The following is a 23939-nucleotide window of genomic DNA, read 5'->3' as shown; positions in this document are numbered from 1 at the left end:
AAGTGGCTGCAGCCCGGAGGTTGGTGGCTGTTGCTGCTGTTGCTGCTGCTGCTGCTGCTGCTGCTGCTTGACTGACTGACTGGCTTCAGGCATGTGTGCTGTTTTTCTCTGAATGCTGTGTTGTGACTCAGGGCTTCAGAGAAGTGTTAACATGTGTGAATTTATGTTACAGATAATGACGCAGGGTAGAAAATCAGCAGGAGGTGTAATCTGTTGCAGTGCGTTAGTCTCAAGTGGTTCTCACTCTCACCATACATCTGCTGGTTGAATGTCTTATTTGACACAAGCGTGTTAGCACGCGGAGCGTTCGGAGCGCTGACATAGAGATAATAAACACTAACATCAGGCTGCTGCGTGTGGAGAAGATCACGTCAGAGGACGGACAGTCATAAACGCCCAATGGAGCGCCGTCTCCAACACCCACTCTTCTTGGCTGCACCGCGGTGATCATGCGTGAATAATGTTCAGTATGAATGTGTTACATGAGCATTTGTGTGAATGGATGGAGGCTAAAAAAAAAAGTAGTTAGAGAAGTGCAACATAAAAAGCCCATTTCCTCTCCTGTGGGGAACAAATATATTGCATATACAGCCATTAGATGCCAAGTGTAGGTGTTTGGCTGCACATTTGAAAGGATAGTCACTCATGGCTTTTGGTTTCCAGCATTATTAGATCAAACACAATGTAAATTTGATCAGAGACATTTGATCTTTTATTACTTACATGTCACATGCAAACAAATGTCAGAAGTCCACAAAGTAACAACCTACAGAAAGGTATTAAAAGAAACAGTTAAAAAATAAATAAATAAAAATGTCCTCAACATTAAATGTCGACTGGAAGAAATAAATGTAAAATCAGTCAAAGGTTTGTTCTGTTGTGAAGCTCTATAGACTCACATCAATAGGGAGTTCCTATGAAAACACTGGGGCTGGTCCTTTAAAGTGCTGTTTTATTCATTGGATAACTGTGTGAATTATGCTGGATCGGAAATATGTTTTACATAAATTAGAATTTTTCAGTACTACACTACTATTAATTAGTGGAAAGTCATTTTACGTTCAGTGGCCTAATGAAGTCACTTTAACCCAGTACACATGGTAGGCCAGTGTGCACAAACCAAATGGGGCAGTTTAAATGGATTTCAAAAGTGCTTAGTTTTAGCTCATACTTTGGTTTGATCTTACAGTCATTTTTAATCCCATTGAGACACACTCATAAATCAAACACCAGACATCCTGCAATTTTTTTAATCTGTTTCTCTACAGAGGGGGCAGACCAGTTGCCAAAATACAGCCAAAGTAAACGTTCCTTTACAGCCGTAGGCTGCTCTCCACACCAACGGGCTGCGTAGAACACACTGTACAGAGTGTGAGCGGTAGAAGATCACAGCAGCTGTGTTGCAGGCTAACCCACCTGCACATGTTGGAGAATCATCCAAAAATGCTTCCTCAGCTTAAACCGTCAGTACACAGAAGTGCAGCAGCTACACCGCTCTCTCACCGTAAATGGGTCTGGGTTTGGAGAACATCTAAACACTGCAGTTGTTTGCGTGCGTGCATGGGAATTTGAAACGTTTGCCAGCTAATAAGTGCCTCCGTGAGCAGAAGCTGGGGTTTAATGAATGCCCACGTTTTTACAACTGCTAATTAAAGACAGCAGGGCACCAGGGCTGTTGTGCCAGTGAAAACTGTTTGTCTGAGAAAAATCAAACCTGCTCTTTACTCAACTGAGAGTTAACGCTCATTCACACGCCCTGCCTCAGAAAGTAGAGTCAGTTGGTGTGTGTTTGTCCTCAGCCCAGGGGACATTTGACATTCGGACAGCACAGTTTGCTGAAGTTTCTCCTCAGCACTGTGCAGTGGACAAGCAGTGGTTGGAGAGAGAACACTGAGGGTTTTTTAAGAGATAAAGATGAGAGTCACCATCGTCACACACCTCACTCAGAGGGAATCGTAGAGGTGCTTGTCTATTATTAATACCCTGATGCCTGCTTCCACTTTTTCCACTTTCATTTCTTCTTTTTTTTTAATTTAAGATCTATCCCTCTCTCTTGTATCACATCAAGAGAGAGGGATAGTATCACAGTCTCCTGTCTTGTTTCAGGGTACCAGTGATTTCTGTGTGTCCCCTGACAAGTACCTCATGAGCCAGACAAAAAGCATCGTCAGTGCTGGTGAGCATGTGTTCCAACAAATGAAAAACAAAACGTTGCATTAATAGTTTAAATATGGGTCATACAAATATGATTATTGGGTTACAAAAAAAAAACAGTTTCTGAAAAGTCTTTTCCTCAGTGTGTCTGTGTGTGTTCCACAGATATTGTCCATTACTACCTTTACTGCAACCAGACTCTCTCCAACCCTTTCCAGCAGGTAAGAAATGTGTCACACAATAGGATGAATCAACACTGAATGTGATGTGACACAACATTGTTAGGATTGATTTTGTGGCTCACTATGTGCCAGTGTATTGTACAAGTACAAATGTATTGTATTACTACACAGTGGTGTAGATTTTTTACCTTTTATGTTAAAAATATTCATAACACTATAAATGCAAGCCCAGTTAAATCTGTAATTAGGAAACTTTTTTCATAGGTTTCTTAAAAAGCAAGTGAACATGTGCGTGTGTGAAAGCTGTAACATATTCACCAGTCTTAGTTTTCTTTGGCCTGTTACCATCTACGGACATGGAGTGAGGTGAATGTATTTGACCTTACAGCCCCCGAGGACATGCATTAAAAACCACCATGCCTCCGTAATAGACAAAACCACATGGGCTCAACACTGCACTCAGGCTTCATTCAAAATTAACAATATCCTCAGGTTTGCTTCCAGAGAGCAAGGACAGAGAAGGAAACAACACAAACAACAATCTATATTTTTTTATCTAAAATGATCATCAATTCTCAGTTGTTGCCAAAAGTATCTGTGATCATATTATAGTCCATTAGTGGATTTCCAAGGCATTGTTTTGTAGAAGAGTTCAGCTGCTTGACTTGCCCCTGATGCAATCCCAATCTGTCTTCGATTACTAATGTCTGATGAATCATAGGGATGATAATCAGACAACTGTAGTCTTGGATTGTTGATCTTTTCAGGTCTTTACAGGAAAAGAATGGGGTAAAAAAACTGCAGAGCTTTAACATGATTTTTTTTTTATCCCAAATGTCAAAATATTGTAATTTCGTAGAGCACAAAACCATAATTTCTTCTACCAAAACTCCGACCAAGTGGTCAAATTGCATGTTGTCCCAACAATCTGTGAAGCAGGTATGAATTTCTCATTTTTTTGTACAAATAGCAGACAACAAATTCTTCTGGGTGTGGAATTCTCCATCAGCCATAACATTCAGTGCTGCTCACACATTGTAGTTATTATTCAGAATAAATTCAGGTTCAGTCCCAAAGGTACAGCCTGGCATTTAAATGTATCCTCTCATTTAAATGTAAAACGGGTCGTGAGGTCCATTAAAACATCACAGGTTCTGTACCTGAACGTCTGAAAATTCAACACATTTTTAACCTAAATAAAATAGTTTTTCATATTAAATGAAGCTGAAGACGGATCTGGTTTTCCTTTGTTTGTTCATTTGTTGTCTTTTCCGGCAACATGCAGCCGTCTCTCTGAGTTGTGCCTTATTTTAGTTACTCTAATAAAATAACAAAAGTACTTCCTTCTCTGGTCCTGTACACATCACTGCAGCCTTAACTCTGCTGCTGTTATCCTCATCTTATTTTATATTCAACCCTTCTATAGTTTCCAACAAGCTTCCTAAAAAAAGTCATATCACATTAGGCCGTTAGAACTTCCTGCCCTTTGACCTTGTACAGAGAAGCAGATATAGAGCTGAGGTCGTTGACCACATCCTGTTTTCCTTTTAGCCTGCAGCTTGTTAGATTATGGAACCGTCGAGACACAAATTGAGGTGAAAGTTGAACTTGTTCACAGGTCCTGGTGATTGTTCATTTTTAAAAAGGCACAAGGCGGAAACTGAGCTTTAGTGCTTCAGTTAAAATAACCAGGTTAAATCAGAGTGGACCTTGCCCCCTGGTGGTTTGCAATCGCACCTACAATACTACAACAATGGCCATATCACAACCAGCAATATTACAACCACCATAAGAAAATGCGTCAATTTGTAGAATTTCAGGAATAGAGCAGAATTCTTGAATGTTGTATTGACTTTATGATTGTCCACAGCCACTGACCATCTTCCAGAGATCCATGACCACCATGCAGATCCAGGTCCAGAGTCTGCTGCAGTTTGCTGTTCCTCTGTTCCCCACAGCTGAGGTAAATTAATATTTTACTGAGTCATTAATCAATGGTGCAGATGGATGCTCGTCTTTAAGCGCCATAGAAATGTCTCTCTGATTATGGTGTCCTCTCCACAGAGAGATCTTGTCGGTATCCAGCATTTACTGAACTCCTCAGAGGTGGGCCTGCACCAGCTGACTGCTCTGCTGGACTGCAGAGGGCTCAATAAGGTCAGTGTACTGTAGCCAGAATGGCTGCTCAGTAACACAACTAGGTCAACGCAAGAAAAGCAGCCACGCTGGATGTTAGCCTAAGAGAACTTAGAACTGTGAAGAGTATTTCACTTTATTAATCACCAGGGGTCACTAGAGTGACATGAGAGAAGCTGAGGACATAAACCAAACATTTAATAATAATTTAAAATGGTAAATACAGTTCACACACACATATTTTATATATATATATATATTTATTTATTTATTTATCAAAGTGTATAATCGTCATGGTGAAAATGTATAGACCAGCCAGGATAGCAACGTTTATAGGGACGATTTACTTGTTAATTTCAACACATATATTCACATACATAAATTATGTATACACACTCACACTCATACACATGCATATACACATAGTTGACACAAGCAAATGTACTTACACACATACACACACACGTAAAGACTGTATGCACCCAGGGCTGATCAGCGTCTTCATCTGTGAATTCTCTGCACCATTGAACACACATGGTTGCTTACAGTGCGTGTGAATAATGTACATGTGTGATGTACATTGCTTCAGGCATGTGACATACACTAGGCCAAAGCATTAAAGTGCTACTGTACCGTTGAATTCCACTGTAGCAGCTAGACCGTCTACACACGAGCAAACTGTTGGTGTGATGTTCTCTCTTGGTGTGACCTCTACAGGACTATCTGGATGCCATGGTGGGCGTTTGCTACGACGGGGTGGAGGGTGTTCTTTACCTCTGCCTCTTCTCCATCCTCTCAGCCTGTGCCTTCACTGTCATGCTGTGCGCTATTCCCCGGGCGTGGAGACAAATAGCCTCCAGGTCAGTGTGTTCTGTGTGCTGTCCTGTGGCTGCCCTCGTTTCTTCTTCCTGCTCACTTTGTACTGCACCACACAACAAACTCATTATGCACATGTGTTAGTATTTCACATAACATTAGACAAAAGACTGATGTTCCCTCTGTTTTTAGTCAAATATAATGACTTCCTGGCCTTGTTCTTTTCTTGTTGATGTGTTGCTAATATACAAATGTGTTCCATCCAAACATTAAAACACTAGTTATAATTTAACACATCCTTACTATACTACAGTACAGTGTGCTGCGGGGTTCACCTGTTCTCCTGTCATTTCTCCTCTCCTGATGTTTAGGGAACAGGATTACGACGACATCGACGACGAGGACCCGTTCAACCCACGGGTGAGGAGGACGGGCTCTCAGAACCCCAACCTCAACAACATGCACAGCTTCTGCAGCTACAGCAGCAGCATGGGCAGCCAGAACAGCCTGCACCCGCCGGCCCCTGCCGTCTCCAACGCCCCCATGTCCGAGTACATGTAAGTGGGGGAAAAACCATGTGTGAAGAGACTCAGTGACGTTGAACTTTCTCTGATTTCTTTTCTCTTTTTTTTGTTTGTTTGTTTTTTTTTTGTTCACTTTAAGGAACCAGACTGCACTGTTTGGTGGAAATCCCCGGTATGAAAATGTCCCACTGATAGGACGAGGATCTCCACCTCCTTCGGTGCGTTGGGTCCCAGAGGCTAAGTCAGCACTCAGCTAACAGAGATTAGCATCTTTCCAGTCTTTCTTCCGTTGTTTGCCGTTTCTTGAACATATGAAATGGCCTTGCTTTGACTAAATACCAACAGTTGTTCTTCTCGCCCTCTATACTGCCTAACACCGGTTAATATTTAATCTTGAAGTGAGCATCATTTAACCCTTTTCTCAGACCTATTCTCTGTGGAGAAACTTAAACAGGTCTTTACCACTGAACATACCCACTGTGTCAGCGTCAGCCTCTGTCACCGCTGCCCAACTAGACTCCTGTCAAATTACATTACACACAAATAGAAACAGTACACATTAATGTTTCAGCAAGCACATGTGCAGGAGCTGTGTGTGATGAAACTGTGCAGTAAGATGTGCCTGGACGGTAACACACGTGTGTGGTCCTGAAGCATGTCATCTGCAAAGAAAAGGGGTTTTGTAACTCATTTAGCTTCATGTATTTCTACCTCTCCTGCTGGTTTCACTTCTCAGTTTATATGTTTATATTTGTTTTTGTTGTTTCATGATAACCTCAAGTGTTTTTTTCACCACAGTCAGGAATGTTATGTTTAAATCCTGATAACAAATTACTACCAGCAAATAATGTGCATGTCTTCTTCTTCATAAACGCGGCTGTGCATCCTGCGGTTGCTCTGGCTAACAGCTTCTTTTTATATACTTTTTTTTTTGTTTGTCATGTGTTGTTTGTGTTTGTCATTTCTATATTTCCTCTGTGTGAAGGTATACTCTCAGCAGTATAGAAACAGAGTAAGTCTTTTGATCTCTACCTCACCACAGAGCCCGCCCTCTCCTCCACTCCTCCTCTGTTACATCCTAATTCTCTCACCTGTCTTTCACCCCACAGTTCTTTGTTTGGTTCCTGCCTGCTTTCCCTGTTGGCATGGCTGTAAACCCACAACCTATGACGTCCTCATTCCAGACAGTCTTTGTGAATTAGTTAGGGGTGTCTCTCACTCGTGTCCACAGACTCTGACTGTAGTTAGAGTGTAGTCCTGGATCTTTTCCTCACAGTCAGTTTCTGTGTATGCAGTCCTGCACTATTCACAAGGCGTGTACTGCCACATGGTGTATGTGTATATGATGTATATACAGGTGTAAAATCTGAATCCAAATCTAAATTATAGCAAGTTGTGTATAAAATTAATTCTTTAAAAAATAGCCTGTCTAAAATGTGTTTGGAAAAAATATACCATATGGAACAGGATCAAAATATTTGCCCCACAACAAAAAATGGAAATCATAATATGAGTAATTTTTTTTTAACATCTGATATTTTCCTGAAATTTCCAATTTTACAAAAAATGTTTTTTAAAGCTTCTTAGTTTTCATCTCTGCTGTCTCTCTGTGTGTTTGTCTTTGACTGACAGTACTCCCCGACTATGAGGGCCACCTATCTGTCTATGACTGAGGACCCGAGTAGACACTTTGGAAACAACTTCCAGGGATAGACTCTCTGATCTGTCACCACAGGACGTCAACATCCACACACTCACCCAGTGACTGAGGAACAGTGTAACGTTTAGTCTGTAAAACATAACCACATGTATACTATTCACTGTGTGACCCACACTTTACCCTTCACCCCCGGGGTCTATGTCACAGAGCTGTGCCTGCTCTTCTGCCCCTTAGAATATGAACTGTATAAATCAGCCTTGTCTTTACATCTGGAAGAGGAACACGTCTGACCTGAAGTCTTCACGTGACACCGAGAAACAGGTGACCGTTTTTATCCCTTCATCACAGATTACAGTAGCAATTCTAGGAATTCTGAACGGATAAACAAGAGAAGAAGATGGGAAGATCTGAAGATGAAATTGTTTTTCTCTTGATGCGTGAAGCACAAAGCCCCTGCACTGACAGCACACAGGAGGAAGCTCTGTTCTCACATCACTGATTTGCATTCATACACAGACATGGCTGCAAAATGTGAAGCTTTATATCTCCACAGTTACTGGGATGAACTTAGTGTGTGCACACCACCTGTAAATACAAGTCATTGTATTATAGTAGACTGTTGTCTTACTACTGTTTGATTTCCCTAAACGGTGTGCCATTTGTTTTTATATTTTATAGTTTTTTCTGGCATGTCACAGTGGATCACTCTACTTTTTTGTATTTTTTAATTCCTATTGTTGTGTATTTCTAATTGGACTAATGCCATTAGGCTGTTATCTCTGCTTCATGCCATGTTGCACTAACTGTAGTCAGTGAGTCTTTTCTTTACCATCGACACATGCAGCAGTATATGATGATATGACTAACAGTGGTTTTATGTACAGGTATGAAACGTGCAGTGGCATCAATCACATGTGTGATTTTTAATTCGGCATGTTACACTGTATAGGCACTAAGACAACTGTCTAATTCTGTTGTCATTGTAAGCTGAATAAAAGTGTTTTACAGTACATTTTTATGGGTTTTTACTGAACCTAAATAATTATTTTATGAATATATTTCATTATGAATCCTAAATAATTATTTTATGAATATATTTATATATTTATAGTAGGACATTTAAGTTAGTAAACTGAATGCAATGTTTCATTTGATAAAAATAACATATAAGGCAGATTAAGTTAGGTTCAGTCATGTTTCATTTTGATCAGAAAGACAAGATAAGAAATTTCCCTAGAAAAAAAGAGGCATTTAAAGAAAGGTAAGTTACATTAAATTGGAGATGAGTCAACATAAGATAATTAGTTAAGACAGGGTAAGACAATACCTTAGTCTGTTATTAACATGGAGACAAAATATTTATTTTGCTTAGATAAGCCAATGTCCCTAATGTTTGTCTGTGTATATATTTCTCGGGCTTTTTTAAAATTAATTGTGGCGTGTTAAAACAAACATTTTCGTCCCTGTCTTCTTCACTCAAGGACAATTCGTGTTATGTAATACTCATTCTGTCCAGAAGATGTCAGCAAAGCGCTAGAGTTAAACAGTCTCCTCCGTTACAAGTAACACATTTCACATTTACAAAATGTAAACAGAAAAAACACACTTTAAGTAGACAATGGTTCTACTGTGCATATCTGATGTTTATTGTTTTTAATGTAATAATAATATAAAAATTACACATATTTTAGAGGGCTTGTCTTCTGGGACAACACATGGTGGACGAGCTGATTCGACAGACGGACGGACGGACAGACGGACGGTAGGTGAAGCTTGTGTTGCGTCCTCTGTTGCTGTGTTACATCTCTCTCTCCCTCCCTCCCTCCCTTCCCTTCCCTTACTCTCTCTAACTCCCCCCGCCCCTCTCACCCTCTCTCTCTCTTCCGCCTGCTGCTGTCTCCAGGTGAATCATTGCTCTCAGCGGAAACATACTGCGGGAGGAAACGTGTTGACGGAGCCGGGACACTGTTGCTGCTGGGACTCAGTCTTTCACAGACAGAGGAGGACACAAACACCGTGCAGCCTTCACCGTGCTGGTCAGCAGACACGTCCGGAGAAAGACAGAAAAACAACGTATGTTGGTGCCGCTGCAGTGATCTGGAGACTGCAGGAGCAGGAGGAGGAGGAGGAGGTCCGCAGGTGGACAGCAGGATGTCTCTTCCATGTCCCACCTGCTATTGAAGCTCTTTGTCCCTCACTGGAACCGAAGTGACCATGAAGGACACGGGGGAATCGAAGGACCACCAACTCACGGTGAGTTTCCCACAGTTCCTCACTGTTTTCTGCGCGCACAAAATCTAAACTTTGACTAAAGTGTTGGAATAACTCACTTTCCTAATTTCCTAAATCGTACTGTGCAGCACATCATAAAAGTGTTCTCCCATAATAATCTCTGCAGATTAATAATCACTGTGTGTGTGATTAATACAAGAAAGTAGATTAACGTTTCATCAAATGACACAGTTACAAAGACAGTTTTTCTTGCTTTATGATTACTCGTTTTTATACATCTAAAATAATCAATCAAATTAGAAAAAATGTCAATTAATGTTTTTTGCAACATTGGTCTGTTGAAGTCCTTTTTGGTGTCCACTATGAAATTGTTCCTTACCCTTTTAGAATTACAGGCCAATTGAAATTAGTCTTTGTGGGAGAAGGTCATTACTGCTAATATTATGCTCTTTTTAATAAGCAAGAAATTACATTCAACTGGCAGCGGAATGCAATGTGGTATTTTAATTAGTATGCAAAATAATTCAAAATTTAAATAGGCATATATAAGTAAAATGTGAAGGTCAGCCTTAGAGAGCCGATGTGCAACATTACAGTGTTTCTCTATTAAACATGTTGGGAAGGTTATATTGGTTATATCGTTAGTTATTAATTTGGCCATATATACATGAGGAATAATCCACCTGAAAACTGTATTTGCATGTTTCATTTCTACACTAACCCAACATAAAGCTGCCTCCTCTTTACACAGGTTGCGTTGAGGATCCGACCCCTCAGTGTTGCCGAGCAAGAGGAGTCGGCTACGGTCGTGGCCCACAGAGTGGACGAGCAGGTGAGCTGGTGGGGTGGGTGTGAGGGGGTGGTCAGTGTGGGGGAGAGGGCTGTTGTTCTCCACTTCAGTGCCCTCCTCCTGCCAGTCACCAGGCTGCACAGAGACAGTGTCTTTTGATGGAAAAAGGAAAGAAAAGGAACCTGTTTGTTTTGCTCTAATGTGACGTTTCATCTTTAATCAAATGAATGCTGAGTGAGTCAGCTGTGCAGACAGAGAGAGAGAGAGACACCAGAATGTACAGAGCTGGAGCTGTGAAATACATCACCAGCTCTGATGTTAATCACGTTTCTCAGTGAGTAAGCTTTAACAATTGCAGCAATCAGTGGTGATTATAACAGCTATAGTTAGTTATAGAGACGCCCTAACATTTCACAAAGGCTTTGGAAAGAGCCTGTAATAACAATTCAGAAATGTCTCAGGTCATGATGACTGCATGGAAAATATCATGAGCTTTTTTACCATGTGACCTTCCATACTCTGGCTGCAGCTCCCAGTGGGTCCTGTGACGGTAATCCTGGGTTACGAACAAGTCCCTGATGGAGACTATTTAGCAGAACCACTAGTGGAGTGTGTTATAATGATGAAGGAAGTGCAAACGTTAATGAGCTTTTGACTGGGAACCTGCAGCGATGCCTTCCCTCTAAGACCAGGCTGATTGAAGTTGCACTGGTCGAAGTGGTGGTGGCAGCTCGTAATAAATGAGAGAGACACCAGTAAAGTAATAGCATAGCGACAGCTGCCCTGCACAGCAGAACTCCTGTCTACCTCATTGTAACAGCCTGTGGAGCCACCACCAGACAAGATGAAAACCAGTAGCACAGGTGAATGTTGTAGCTAGCCCACAGTGGAACAGATGACAGAGCACAGAAAAATATAGATATAAAAAAAAAGTTCAAGTCTGCGTATTAAATTGTCAAGCAAATTGTTTTTCAATTCCAATAACTTTCTTATGGAGTCATATATTGCTTATACTGTATATAGCCTTCTTAATTACCACTAAATAATTAGATAACTACTACTGTATATTTATTGATGACAGCATATATGTCTGGAGAACTTGAGCTAACGTCTGGTACACTGGGTGTGGGGTCACCTCAAGTTCACTCAGGCACGTCAACACAGGAGGATTAGCAATGGTTACGATACGCACTTGTTACTGAGACACTGGGAATCTGTTGTTTACCTGCGCTTTACCTGAACTAACCTGACACAAAAGCAGGGCTGGAGTGAGGCAGGTCATTAGCAGCAACAATGGTGTGGGATTAAAGCACACATGATAGCTGGACCTGTTTACCTGCATCTCTCACCCCTGCCTTTGGCCATTAGGGCCGCTCGACTCCAGACAGATAAAAATGTGAGACAATCTGCCCTTTAGCAGACATGTTCTTGTTTACTTTATTTTTGGACTCTTGTGCATCACAGTCAGCGCTCAGACAGATTAGCGGGATGCTGCAGCCTCTCTTGGCTGTCTGGGTTTGACTTCTTAGATCTGGCTTTCCTGGCAGAAAGTTGACAGCTTGAACGTGGCTAAGCCTGAGGACGTGAGCTCATTGGATGGAGTTTAGCTTAGGTTAAGCCCTTTGCCACCTGCCTTCTGTTTTCCCCCTTCAGCGTACTACTGCTGCAGTGGCTCATGTCTTTCATGGTCCACCTGTTGCCTGTTTACCAATTAGACTTTAGACACAGGTCACAGTTGTACCGAGGTGGACTTATGAATGAAATGTTCAAATAGCGCACATTTATTTCCTTTCAAGCAAACAAACTAAACACTTAGCTTTTTTTACTTTGATTAGTATCATCTCCTTTCTCATTCCTGTTCAAACATCTCTGTCGTCATCTTCCTCAGTGTGCTGATCCTCTAATCCTACAATGAGCAGAAAACAAATACTTCTGGAAATTCAACACTCTACCACAGCTGTTTTGTTTTAACTCTCCAATTAAAAGCATGATTTAATGTACATTTCAAAAATAATAGCTTCTGGTATTGTTTTTGCCTGGAATATTTAGAATAAGTGTGTTTATATATGTTTTGGACATCTTGTCATGCACGACACAGCCAGCAGCTGCAGTGTCTAATGAGTGTCATTTTAAAGCAGGCTATAATCTCAGTGTGATGTGTGAGCCTTAATGAAGGGAAGTAGCTGAGGTCTGCTGTAGCTCAGTGGTTGTGGTGGTTTTATTTTCCACCTGGTTGATCTGGATTTTAATCCCAGTGAAGACAAAGTAATTGATAGAGCCACAGCCATGAACCTTCTAAGTAGGATCCCAGGGGGGAAATAACATTATACAGCAGTAATATTACTCTATTCACAGGAGTAAACACTCATGATACACATATGGTAGGGTTTCTTTAACATATATTACACAGGACATGCTAAGGACAACCCTCAAGTACACAGTCAAGTCATGTTGGGATCCAGTGTTGTTTTCTCCTTGTAGATTTTGCTATTCTAAAGTCTGTACATGCTCCAGTTGTGTGTGTTTACAGCCTGAGCCTCAGATGTCGGAGTTGTGAAGCATGTCTGCAGCAGGGCCAGCCTGTCAGCGGCACACAGTAGGGAATGCTTTACAGTGAGTTCTCATCTCCATGGATACACCTAGACAAGGTCAGGGCCATTGTTTGTTCTTGTTTTTTTTATTCCTGATCCTCAGTGGTACGGTCCACCGTACAGAAAAACAGCATGGAAGAGGGGCACAACAGCTGGGATTTGATTGAGTCGCTGCATGAGAGTTGTTTTAAAAAACACTTGCTTTGTGTAGTGGCCAGGTAACTGTCCTTTACTGTATTGATATTTCCTGAATGTATTCTCTTCGTACATTTAAAGGTCATCTTTTTTTTTGCAAACCCTTGCCCGAAAAAAGCTATTGACAGTCTCTGTGAAAGAGAGAAGGTCAGTGATCAGATTAGAAACATACCTCTCTTCTCCCCGCTGCCTTTGTAGAGTCCTTATAAAACAATGAGCTACATTCAGCCCTTTCCAAGTACAAGTCTACTTGATCAGAGTACGCCCATGAATTGGCACATTTTCTGCCTTTGTAGAGCACAAAGCACCTCACCTGAGGTACACAGTGTAGAGTTTCCACCCACCACTATGCAGGTCTGTCAGTGAAAGCAGATTAAAATTGCCTCCACCTTTAACGTAGAAATGTTGTTGTCAGCCATAATATGCTCCCTCAGGAAAACATAGAAACACAAATGAGATAGAAGTTGTTGTCCTTACGAAGCAGTGTGTTTACTGGTAGGGTTGTTTATACAGCATGTCTTACTGAGGTCTTATTGTGACGAAATTTAAAACATTTCAATATTTCTGACACACCCATAATTAACAAACAATAATTAGTCTCAGACAGGTAGTAGGATTTATCAAAAGTACCAAGAGGAACAGGAAGTGTGTAGAGTTTGTTAACGTTTCTAAATATTGATAAAAAGTTTGACTGGGTGATGATTTGGTTACATTCCGTTTTATAAAACTCTACATAATGATTTGATTTGAAACTTTATGATGGACAGTACTCAACAGGTCCTTCCTCAGGTGTAACCACTTCACCTAGCTGCCAGTCCTGGTCTATGAAGACCAGTTTCACCCAATCATCTATTTTGGGGAACACACAAATCGTTGTCTTTCTTTATTTGAAATCCAGGTCAATACATCAGTATAAATAGAGTGCCATGACCCTGTGGAGTGGATCATCTCGTCTTTTCCTTGACTCCACTTGTCCTTCTCAGCCTCTCTCTGACTCCACTTATCCCTGCCCTCTCCTGTGGTAGAGGCTGTCATGTGTGAATGTGAAGTGTGCGATCACTGCTAGTATTCCACTCCTGATTACAATGAGAGGGCAGGGTTCGACAGCTCACCACAAGCAGCCACTGGAGGAGACTAAGCTGCTGGAGTGACCCTGCCGTTCGGTTCTCCTCAACAGCTTTAAACAGTTCAAGTAAACGCGAGAAGAAGTAGTCCCAAGGTCTCAAAATGCGGGTATTATTATACAGTACAGCTGTTGAATAATAGAAGAACTCAGTGAACGCTGCAGAATTAGCACAGCGCGGTGCCCTTGGGCATCCCTGAGTCATTCTGTGGTCCACGTGAAAAAACACAGACCTATCACTGGGCCGCTGTTTCGTTTCGGATAAAAAGTGAAATTGAGAGACGGACATGTTTGGCCATGTGTATGCACATTAGTACATGTATGAGCTCATTTCTGTGTAACAGAACCAGAATAGAGTTGCACTGTTTCCATAGTGGCCATCTAATGTCTTGGGCCTGTAGGACAATCGTTAAGCTGTTGTTAAGTTGTTGACCACTGGGACACAGACAGACACAGAAGTGTATCATCTTTGAAAAAAACAAAATCCCAAAAAAACTTTCAAATTCCAACTCAAAATATATAAAAATAATCATTGCTTTAAAAAAATGAAGTCAGGATACAGAGGCAGTACAGACGATACGCAGTTCCACACAGGTGTTTACAGGAAATCAGCACACCTTCTGTGCTCTACTGTACTGGGATTGTAGAAACTACAGGGAGTATATGTCCCAGGAGCCTTCAGTGTAACTCCCTTGTCAAAACTGTGTTGTTTGTCTGGCACGACTCCTCTGTGACGCCACCTTCACAGAACAATGTCTGCACCACGTTTGAAAGCAGAACGCTGTGTATTAGATGAAAATCAAATCCCTGTTTACTGTTGAAGGCTACTAACAGGCTTGTTTGCTGTCATACAAACACACGAGGCAGTCGTTTTGGTCCACATACATTTGAACTCAACTTACAATTTGTCAATGTTAGATTAATGGGGAATACGCACTAACATTAACTTGAGGCTGTTGATTGTGATTGTTCTAATTTAAATATGCATCACAACAGCAAGTATTATGACGGATGATGATAATAATGATGGTGGTATTAGTCATGTGGCCTAGGGAGCAGTGAGATCATTTCTAATGAGATGGGGTTTATCAGGACACATGAAACGATCAACTAGTGGAGATGGGATTAAAGGGACAGTAGTCTACTGATTAAATCTCATCTGTACAGTGTACATAAGCTTGAAACAGAATTCTTTAACCTCAGTACAGGACTCTGGTACTATCTGGAAATTATTGTTAATAATTATTGTTTCCTGTATTCAGAGTATGCATTTGAAAACAAGGATACAGTGCGTATTTGCTGGTTTATTACCATTGGTTCTAGTTCAGTTCAGTATAACACCAACTGACAAGAAAGAATAATTCATTGTGCACTTAAAAGCCTCTGGGTTTTTTTTTTTCTTCCACTTCTTCTCTCCCTCTGCATTTTTTACGAAAGCAATGTTTTATTACTCCCTTCTGAAAACCATTCAGAAAGTTCACTGTGTTCTGCTGCTGCTGAGAGATCGGTGCTACTTGAAGACACTAATAGCAGCTTTTCTGTGTTTGGCACAGACCGCTTCGTCCACTCATGTCATGTCAGTGGCAGCAAAATTGACAAAAATGTCTGGAAATAGCTAGCTGTAAAGCAACACTCTGCTGTCACTCATGTCATAACATGTGAAAATGGGTGTGAAGTTAACTTGACACTGCACTGAAGTGATCTTTGCTTGTGGCTGTTGATTCCCTCCACCTCTAAAGGGCATTAAAGGTCAAAAAGCGCTTCATTTAAATGATGGAACCAGCCACATAATGAGGATGGATCATAAAAACTACACCAGCTTTGGTTAATGCCTACAATGATCCAGCTAATACATTTTGATTACATGTGGAGTATTCAAAGATAAACCTTTTATAAGATACATTTTATGTCGTGGTAGCTTTATATTGTTTTTTCTACTGCTGAGGGTGGGCACATTCAGCAGGGGTCTCTGGACTTGACTTGCAGTGACAAAGGTTCTTTAAATTATTAGCTGTTGGTGACAGACTTGCATATTTTGTGACAGTACTTAGCACAGCTGCATTTATCTGTCTTTTTGCCGGAGTGGATTTAAGTGATGATTTTCCTTCTCTCCTCCGTACTGCCCTCTGGGCATTTATCTGTCTTTTTGCCGGAGTGGCTTCTGGCCCTCAGGACAACCTCTGACCTTTGAACTATAACCTGCAGCCTGCGTCACAGAGGCTCTAAAGCCAGGCTGTTGACTCTTGCTCTAACACTTTTGTGTCATGATCTAACATTTGTAACAGTTGTAAAATACAGGCAGACAAAAGGAAATGAGTGGAATGAAAGAACAAGAAATAATCAGATGTACTTCTCTATGTACTCATAATCTCACTGACTTGAAGATGCAGCATCTGGCTGAGGAACAGGCGTATTTTTAGGTATTCGTTGTTGACTGTGGCCTGGGAGTCACACAGAGCTCCTATATCATTGCACTAAACTGACATCTGCAGGTTTAATGGATCGCTTTCACTGGTGACAAATTGCTGTATTGTTGCTCTTATCCTTTGTAACCATCTGTGCCTGTGCTGCCAATTATGCATCTGAGCTACATGTGCTCCAAACAGAAATGACAAAGAGAGAAGGATGTGGCAGAAAGGAAGATGAGCACTCTGCCCATTATCTTCTCTGACATAATGTGTGTTGCAGTCTTTGTGCAGACAGCAGTGTTCAGCCCAAATTACAGTGACTTGCGTTTAAATAAATCCACCCGCCACTGGTTTGTTAAAGCCACGATCTGACATCTTATGTAACCTCAAATGAAGAGCAGACCTTGCTACCTGGCACCCTGTATCAGGTGCACCGTGAGCCGACGCTCCCCTCCGATCATCGGGCGACCCTGAAATGAGATATACAGTAGCATTGTTGGGGTGCAGGTAGGGCAGCGCTGAGGTTTTCTATCAGATAACCAACCGCAATTGTGTGCACTGGACTTTCCAAGAGCTTTGGTTGCCTTCGTGAAATGGCAGCTTAAAAGGTTGCCCCGTTAAGGTCACTGCCTGGACCTGATTAGCTTCTTTCTGTGATCTTGATCCTTTGTTCTCCGTGGTACTCTTGATGCAGCAAGTAGATGCCATTGTTCAGTGACTCTGATGTTATGCCATTGTGCAGTGTCCAGATAAGGGTAATAGGATATCATTCAATTTATGCAGAACACACTAGCCCTTGACTATAGAGAGACTTGGCCATACAGTATTCATGTGTAGTATTTTAGAACTTCATCGCAAAATACATTTTCCAAAATGTACTTAAATTGACATAAAAAAGAACGATGTTTCCTCTGTCAAACTAATGCACAGCATGTCAACAATGGTCCATTCTAATCTTGCCTACACATACATGGTCAACACTACAGAGTGGATAATAGAACATGTGGTCTGGTGACCTTTGGGTCTAGAGCAATAAAATCTGGACACAGGCCAGGCTGTAAAATGTGACGTCAGTGTGGACAGATGAGTGGATGTGTCGTGTCCCTCTCACTGCTGTTCAAGTTCCCTTCTGTGTGCCTTTGTTTAGACTGGACATTTACATCTCCATCTGCCCCCCCACCCCCCCACCCAGTGGCTAACTACTAAAACTAAAACTGTCCTTAATTATAGCTGCTGCCTTCGAATGTGTAAATTACACACAGATAAAGTTTCACTTTCCCCAAGAGAAAAGCTTGTGTTAGGGAACACTTTGAAAAAAACACACATTATGGAGCTTTTAATCGGACCGTGAGTTAGCACCACATGAGTGATGGCTCGCACGTTGCGAGTCGTTTATATGATGGAGATTTTCAGCTGTTTCCTTGTCATTTATTAGCGATCCAGGTCACTTTGTAGGTGTAATGAAAGCAGTGCCTGTAAAAGAGGCTGATGCCTACAGAACCTCTGACTTATGTTGCCTGTCTTGGCAGCCTTTACCACTTGGCACGAAGGAGTGATGCCAGTCAGGGACAACCAACCAGAGCAGGCTGGCTTGAGAAACATCCAGGCTTTGAATTATGGATCGGCGGTGAGAGTTGCCAGTGCCACAATCAGCAGGATGGCCAACCGAGTCAGGCCTGCTGCTTTAACAAGCTCAACAGCAGGGTCAGTTGATTAGAAAACCCATCACCCAGAACAGTGAGTGGACAAGTGTGCTCCACTGTTCCCTTTTGTCTATTATGGCATTTAGAAACTCCATCATGCTAATGGTCTTCATGTCGCAGCATTAGAAAGCTGTTGTTATGACTTTGCCTGTGAGTTATGAGACCATTATTATTTCACAAGCCACAGTGTGTAAATTCACATTGCTTCCATTTGCTGTCTTTGCCCGGGGTCAAGTTTAATTCAGTCTAGCCTTGAATTCAAATGAAAAATGTTATTGGTAATAATTATATGAATGGGGAAAGTCATAATTAAAACTGCTTTAAAATGAGATGTATGAAGGCTGTCAAGGAGGAAATCGATTTTCTTTAAGCTTCTTGCTACTGCTGGGTTCTTCTGGCTGCAGGTCAAAGCAAACATCTTTATCAGCGTAAACACCAGTAACTGATTAGGACCTGTGTGAACGGCCTCTAGCTGAGAGCGCCTGTCTTTTATATATTATATGTTATGGATGTGTGGGAAAGTGGAACGATTCATTTGTTTGTTGGATCTTTAAATGGTCACAGTCAGTAACTACTCTCCTCAGACCCTGGTCTCTGGAAGAAAGGTAGAATTAAAGCTGAGAGGAACTGCACAGTTCACTTGTAAAGATTGTACTTTGTAACAAAGGAAAAACCTATGTTTCCACATCAGAGGGTATGGATGTTACAGCATGTTCCCTGTTTCATTCATTAGCAGCAGCTCCACAGCCACGTGGCTATTTCTGTTAATCTTATCATGTGCTTTGTGTTTGCTGTATTGTGCCCTGGTTGTTTGGAGAACTGTTGCTGTGCAGCCGTGGCTCCGTGGCTCACCAACGGCAAATGGGAGGATGGATTGATGGGCGAGAGCCAGATTCTGCAGACTCAACACAGGTTAATCAGCTGACATCAAGTTGATCCCGTTGACAGTGCTGTGATCTGGCGGTTTTTCCCCCCGTGTTTACAGGAGTCAACTGTGACTTCCATGTAACCTATGACAACACACTGAAATAGAATCGAAACATAACATAACGCAACTTAACTTGAGCCCTTATTTATGTGTTCTAATTTTTGAAACATGCTGTAGGACAATTAAGAAAGTACCTACAACACACTCTAATTCATTAAAAGACAGCACTGGGCCAACACCTTAGTGTATGTTAGTTCCAGGGAAGGTTAGCTCCCGTCCCTTAATGTTATCAGAGTCTAAAGCACACAGAGTGTACTGTCATTAGAATCGCACCTTACTTTCTAATCAGGAGACTTAAGAAAATGAATGTTATAGAAGGAGCCTGAGCAGCAGCTGCTGTGTGTAGCCGTCCTTGGGTGGAGCTGCTGTAACTGAAGTAACACAGGTGACAGATGGGCCTAGAAGTGTTATCAACACCCACCACCCTTAATGATTTCACCAGGAGCTTGCACGGGCACAAAACTGTGCATGGATGCGTGCACTATTTGATACCCTTTATATGTGCAATTATTCAAGAGCATTGTTTCATGATCATTAACTTTTCAAGGAACACATTCACACAGCAACAGGTCAACATTAAGGTGGCTGCATTTGAAAGGGCATTGTGTGCTGTTAGAGTATAGTTATCAGATAAAAGCCCTTTCATTCCCACAAAATTGGTACTTCATGCGTCCTTGCAGCACAATGGCCTACAGAATATATAAAAAACCACCATTTTTCTCTATGTGGAAAACAAAGAAGTCTGTACTACTACTGATTGTAGTTCAGTGGGTGAATCATCAGTTCTGGTTAGGGGTAAAAAGGGGCTTCAAGTTTAAGTCAACGGTAATCCAAACTTTCTTCAACTATAAACTATTGAGATAATACTAATTTTGTAACAAACATAATAACTTTAATTGATCTCACTATAGGAATCATTTCTCAGTTTTCTATTTCAGTCACCAACTATTTCTAGTATTTAAGTGTCTCATCAAACGAATAGTATAATGTTCTCTTGACCTCTAATACGAAGAGATGTTCTCCCTCGATCACCGTATCCTTCATGTGAAATGCGATCAGAACTAGTACGTCATTGCAGCACAGCAACGTGCAAAGAAAAGTCAGAGGAGAAGCGGCAGGGACAGAGAGGAAAAAAAGGGATTGGCAAGAAAGAGTATGATGATCACCTGCCTCACGGCGCTCTCAAAGACAGGAGAGATCTGACAATCAAGCAGTGATGCTGCTTTCCTATTCCTCCTTGGTTCCTTTTCCTTCTTCCTCGTCTGTTCTCCACCTCTTTCCTCTAATCTCTGCCGTACCCCTTGAAACTGATTGCAGCTCTCGCCAGCCGCTCCGGCTCCTTGTCTTCAGTTGCTGTTGTCAATTTATTAAAAGTAAAATCTCTCCTCTTGAATTTCAATTGAGCGGCTTCAAAGTGAGCGGCTCAGTGGCTGAGCTGGTCATCAAAAAAGCTGTCTGCTCCAGGGTTAGGGGCCACAGAGGACTCTCCATGTCCACTGGTGAAAAGAGTGGATCAGCAGGAGAGCAGCATCATGATCGTCTCGACAGTAAACCCTGGGGGTCCATCTAATGACACGTTTGACAATTTAACAGCAGGAGATCACATTATGTCTTTCATAGGGAACGTCCATTTGAACGAGCTGTGACTGGAGGATTGTACCGTGTTTGTCGTAGGGCTGTCACATGGCACAAAATGAAAACATGAAACATCAAAGATAACCTGGTTCTGCACAGCCATCAGGATGACTTTGAAATGCCTGTGGTGGCTTATTAGGTTGTGTAAGCAGAGTATGGCAGATGGCTTGGGTGACTTTCTATTTGCATACGTGCAGCCACACACTCAACATGTCTCTTCACTCTCTGAGAGTTCTTAATCAGGAGGAAGAACCGCTGGTTCCTGCTTCCAGTTACTTTTAATATTCTATTTCATTTGTTTCAGTGTGATCACATATTAATGTGTGAATCATTTGGAGCCCCGTTGAGGAGGAAATGCAGTGAGAGAAATGAACTATAGAATCATTCAAAGCTCATTACTGCACAGATGTATGGGCCACATGAAATGTAACGAAGCTAGCTTTCTCTTCACTGGAGGGATGTACAGTATGTGTACTTTATTTAAACAGATTTCTCTAAAGGTAATGCTAAATATAACCAATATGCTGCTATGACCAAAATATCAGTTTGCAATTGTATCTCCAGCTAATACTCCTCACTTTCACTGACTTCTTAAGATGGTGGTTCTGATGGACCCGATGGAGGACCCGGATGACATCCTGCGTGCCAACCGCTCCAGAGAGAAAACATACGTGTTCGACGTGGCTTTTGACTATTTGGCCAATCAAGTAAGCCTAAACTAAAAAAAAAAACACCAAACTAGTGTACAACAATATCTGCTCTGCTAAAATGAAGACAAACATCTCTTTGACTCCCCTGCAGGAGGAGGTGTACAGAGCTACAACCAAAGGGCTCATTGAAGGCCTCATATCAGGCTACAATGCAACTGTGTTTGCCTATGGCCCCACAGGTTTGTATCCACGTATATTTGACTCCTCTTCTGTAGATGTGAGGTGTGTGTCACCCACCAGTCACACACGTCACTGCTCTGATCAGCCTCAGTCTGAGTCAGCTCACTCAGTCACACAGCAGGCGTGACATGTTTCAGTCTCATCTATTTTGGGTTCTGGTTTTAGTGCAGGTCTAATCAGACTGAATGACTCAGGTTTTTTTACTTATCAGGTTAGCATATAGGTTTTATTCTAGTGTTTCAGAAAAGCTGGATGTCATCTGACAGTAACTGTCTCTGCCTTTTTGTTTGTTGATTAAAATAATTATGGAATACTTTGTGGCAAACTAGGTAGAAAAGCCATTTATTCCAGCTACGATTAAGTATATTCACATTGATTTAGTTCCTTAGAGTGACAATACATTTATGGTTGTCCTATTTGTTTATGTGTTTTTGTTTTTTATCAAAGCTGCCTAAAAAAGGAAAAATGGTCAAGAAAATCATGAGCCTAAGAATTTAGTTAAAATATTCACACAAACTATTATTTAAAACAGAGGTCCTAAACAAAGTATTGAGTCTTGCCCCAAAAACAGTAAAAGCTTTTAGTATCAGTCTTCAAACTTCAATGTATTGGCACAAGTATTTGAGTATTCGAATGAAGTATTGGGCCTGATACAGATACTGCTATTGTTGTACTCTGAATTGAGCTTCCACATAAAAGAATGGACAGCAGATGGTAGCAAAAACATAATCCTGTGTTTTTTAAATTACACGTGTATTTCTTTTCTGTAAAGGTTGCGGGAAGACCTACACCATGTTGGGAACAGACAAGGAGCCGGGCATCTACGTCCGCACGTTAAATGACCTGTTCCGTGCCATTGAGGAGACCAGTGACGACATGCAGTACAGCGTCTCCATGTCATATTTGGAGGTCTGAACTTCACTCTTTGAAAATCTGTCTCCATGGACTCTTTCATCCAAATCATGCAACAGATAGGCCACTTAATGCTGCTGCAATGACACATTTCACAGCCTGAGAGGCGATAAGTGAGGCACAAAATGTTCTGGCAATTAACTTGAAAAATAACTCAGTGTGAGGGGTTTTTTCCACTCTTTTCTTAAAACTCGAGCTCCAGATATTCCTGGTCTTTCCACCGTCCTGTATTCCCTCTGCACTGATAAAATCTGTGGTTGTTAGCTAATGCTAATTGTAGGCAGATACCACGGCTATCACTTTACTTTTTCCAGGCGTCTGTGTCACACTTGAAATGAGCTGAGCTGAGTCGACCTATCCACATGGCTTTTAATTTGCCTCGGGTTTCCTTCAAAGGTTTTCTCTCTACTTTGACTTGTCTTTTGTTAGAAGATAATGCACAGTCTCTCTCTTTCTCTGTCGAATCTCACTAAAGCTCTAAAGAAATCCCTTCCACCATTGACTAGAGGAGTTGCCATCTATCTGAATCTGATCTGTTGCAAAAAAAAGTGACTATGAGCCACCAACAATGGGGAACATCTTCTAAAAAACATTTGTACTTATGGCATACAGCGATTTTCTATTTTCTCTCCAATTGTCAGATTTATGTTTTGAAGTCAGTGCAGACGGAAATGAATGATTTTGTCATAAAGGCTTCGCATGGAGCCTTAACTTTCTGTAATAGTTTTTGCTACAAAAACAGATTGCAGAGAAAGTTTTTACCCCATCAAACAGAGAAACTTTGGGTCCATTCTGTTTAGCTCTGTTGCATACATTAATTGTGGGTGTGAAGTGTCGGAGAGTGATGAATCATGGGTAAAACAGCAGGAAGGTGATGGTCTGTTGCTGCTATCAAAGCCTGGTGTATGTAGCATCAGCAAAGATGGACCTCATTTTTTAGACTCAGAGCCAGAATTGTTAGGTGCTTTAATGACCTCCGTGCCCTTTTCGCTCCATCCGT

The 23939-nt window shown here is 41.5% G+C and overlaps 2 protein-coding genes across 4 annotated transcripts in view; both read left to right on the top strand.

Moving 5' to 3' along the window:
* Window positions 1-8482, top strand: part of ttyh2 (tweety family member 2) — a 41027-nt gene extending 32545 nt beyond the window's left edge. Inside the window, exons 7-15 of one of the 3 annotated variants that reach the window (XM_008314338.3) lie at window positions 2107-2176; window positions 2320-2375; window positions 4207-4299; window positions 4401-4493; window positions 5190-5332; window positions 5660-5845; window positions 5952-6030; window positions 6798-6824; window positions 7445-8482. In XM_008314338.3, the coding sequence (XP_008312560.1) occupies window positions 2107-2176; window positions 2320-2375; window positions 4207-4299; window positions 4401-4493; window positions 5190-5332; window positions 5660-5845; window positions 5952-6030; window positions 6798-6824; window positions 7445-7525 (828 nt within the window). In that variant the 3' untranslated portion in view covers window positions 7526-8482. Of the gene's footprint in view, window positions 1-2106; window positions 2177-2319; window positions 2376-4206; window positions 4300-4400; window positions 4494-5189; window positions 5333-5659; window positions 5846-5951; window positions 6054-6797; window positions 6825-7444 lie in introns of all 3 variants that reach the window. The other 2 variants (XM_008314339.3, XM_008314340.3) reach the window with 2 other exon arrangements.
* A 697-nt stretch (window positions 8483-9179) lies between these two features.
* The window catches only part of kif19 (kinesin family member 19), a 22144-nt gene continuing 7384 nt past the window's right edge, over window positions 9180-23939 (top strand). Inside the window, exons 1-6 of the mRNA XM_008314336.3 lie at window positions 9180-9234; window positions 9376-9725; window positions 10456-10536; window positions 21734-21844; window positions 21939-22026; window positions 22800-22936. Coding sequence (XP_008312558.1) covers window positions 9687-9725; window positions 10456-10536; window positions 21734-21844; window positions 21939-22026; window positions 22800-22936 — 456 coding nt within the window. The 5' untranslated portion in view covers window positions 9180-9234; window positions 9376-9686. The remainder of the gene's footprint in view (window positions 9235-9375; window positions 9726-10455; window positions 10537-21733; window positions 21845-21938; window positions 22027-22799; window positions 22937-23939) is intronic.

The sequence above is a fragment of the Cynoglossus semilaevis genome, chromosome 8 (assembly GCF_000523025.1).
Source record: "Cynoglossus semilaevis isolate Cse_v1.0 chromosome 8, Cse_v1.0, whole genome shotgun sequence".
NCBI classification, from domain to species: Eukaryota; Metazoa; Chordata; class Actinopteri; order Pleuronectiformes; family Cynoglossidae; genus Cynoglossus; species Cynoglossus semilaevis.
Note: the sequence above shows the minus strand (reverse complement) of the source record. Positions and strands in the feature narration are given on the sequence as shown.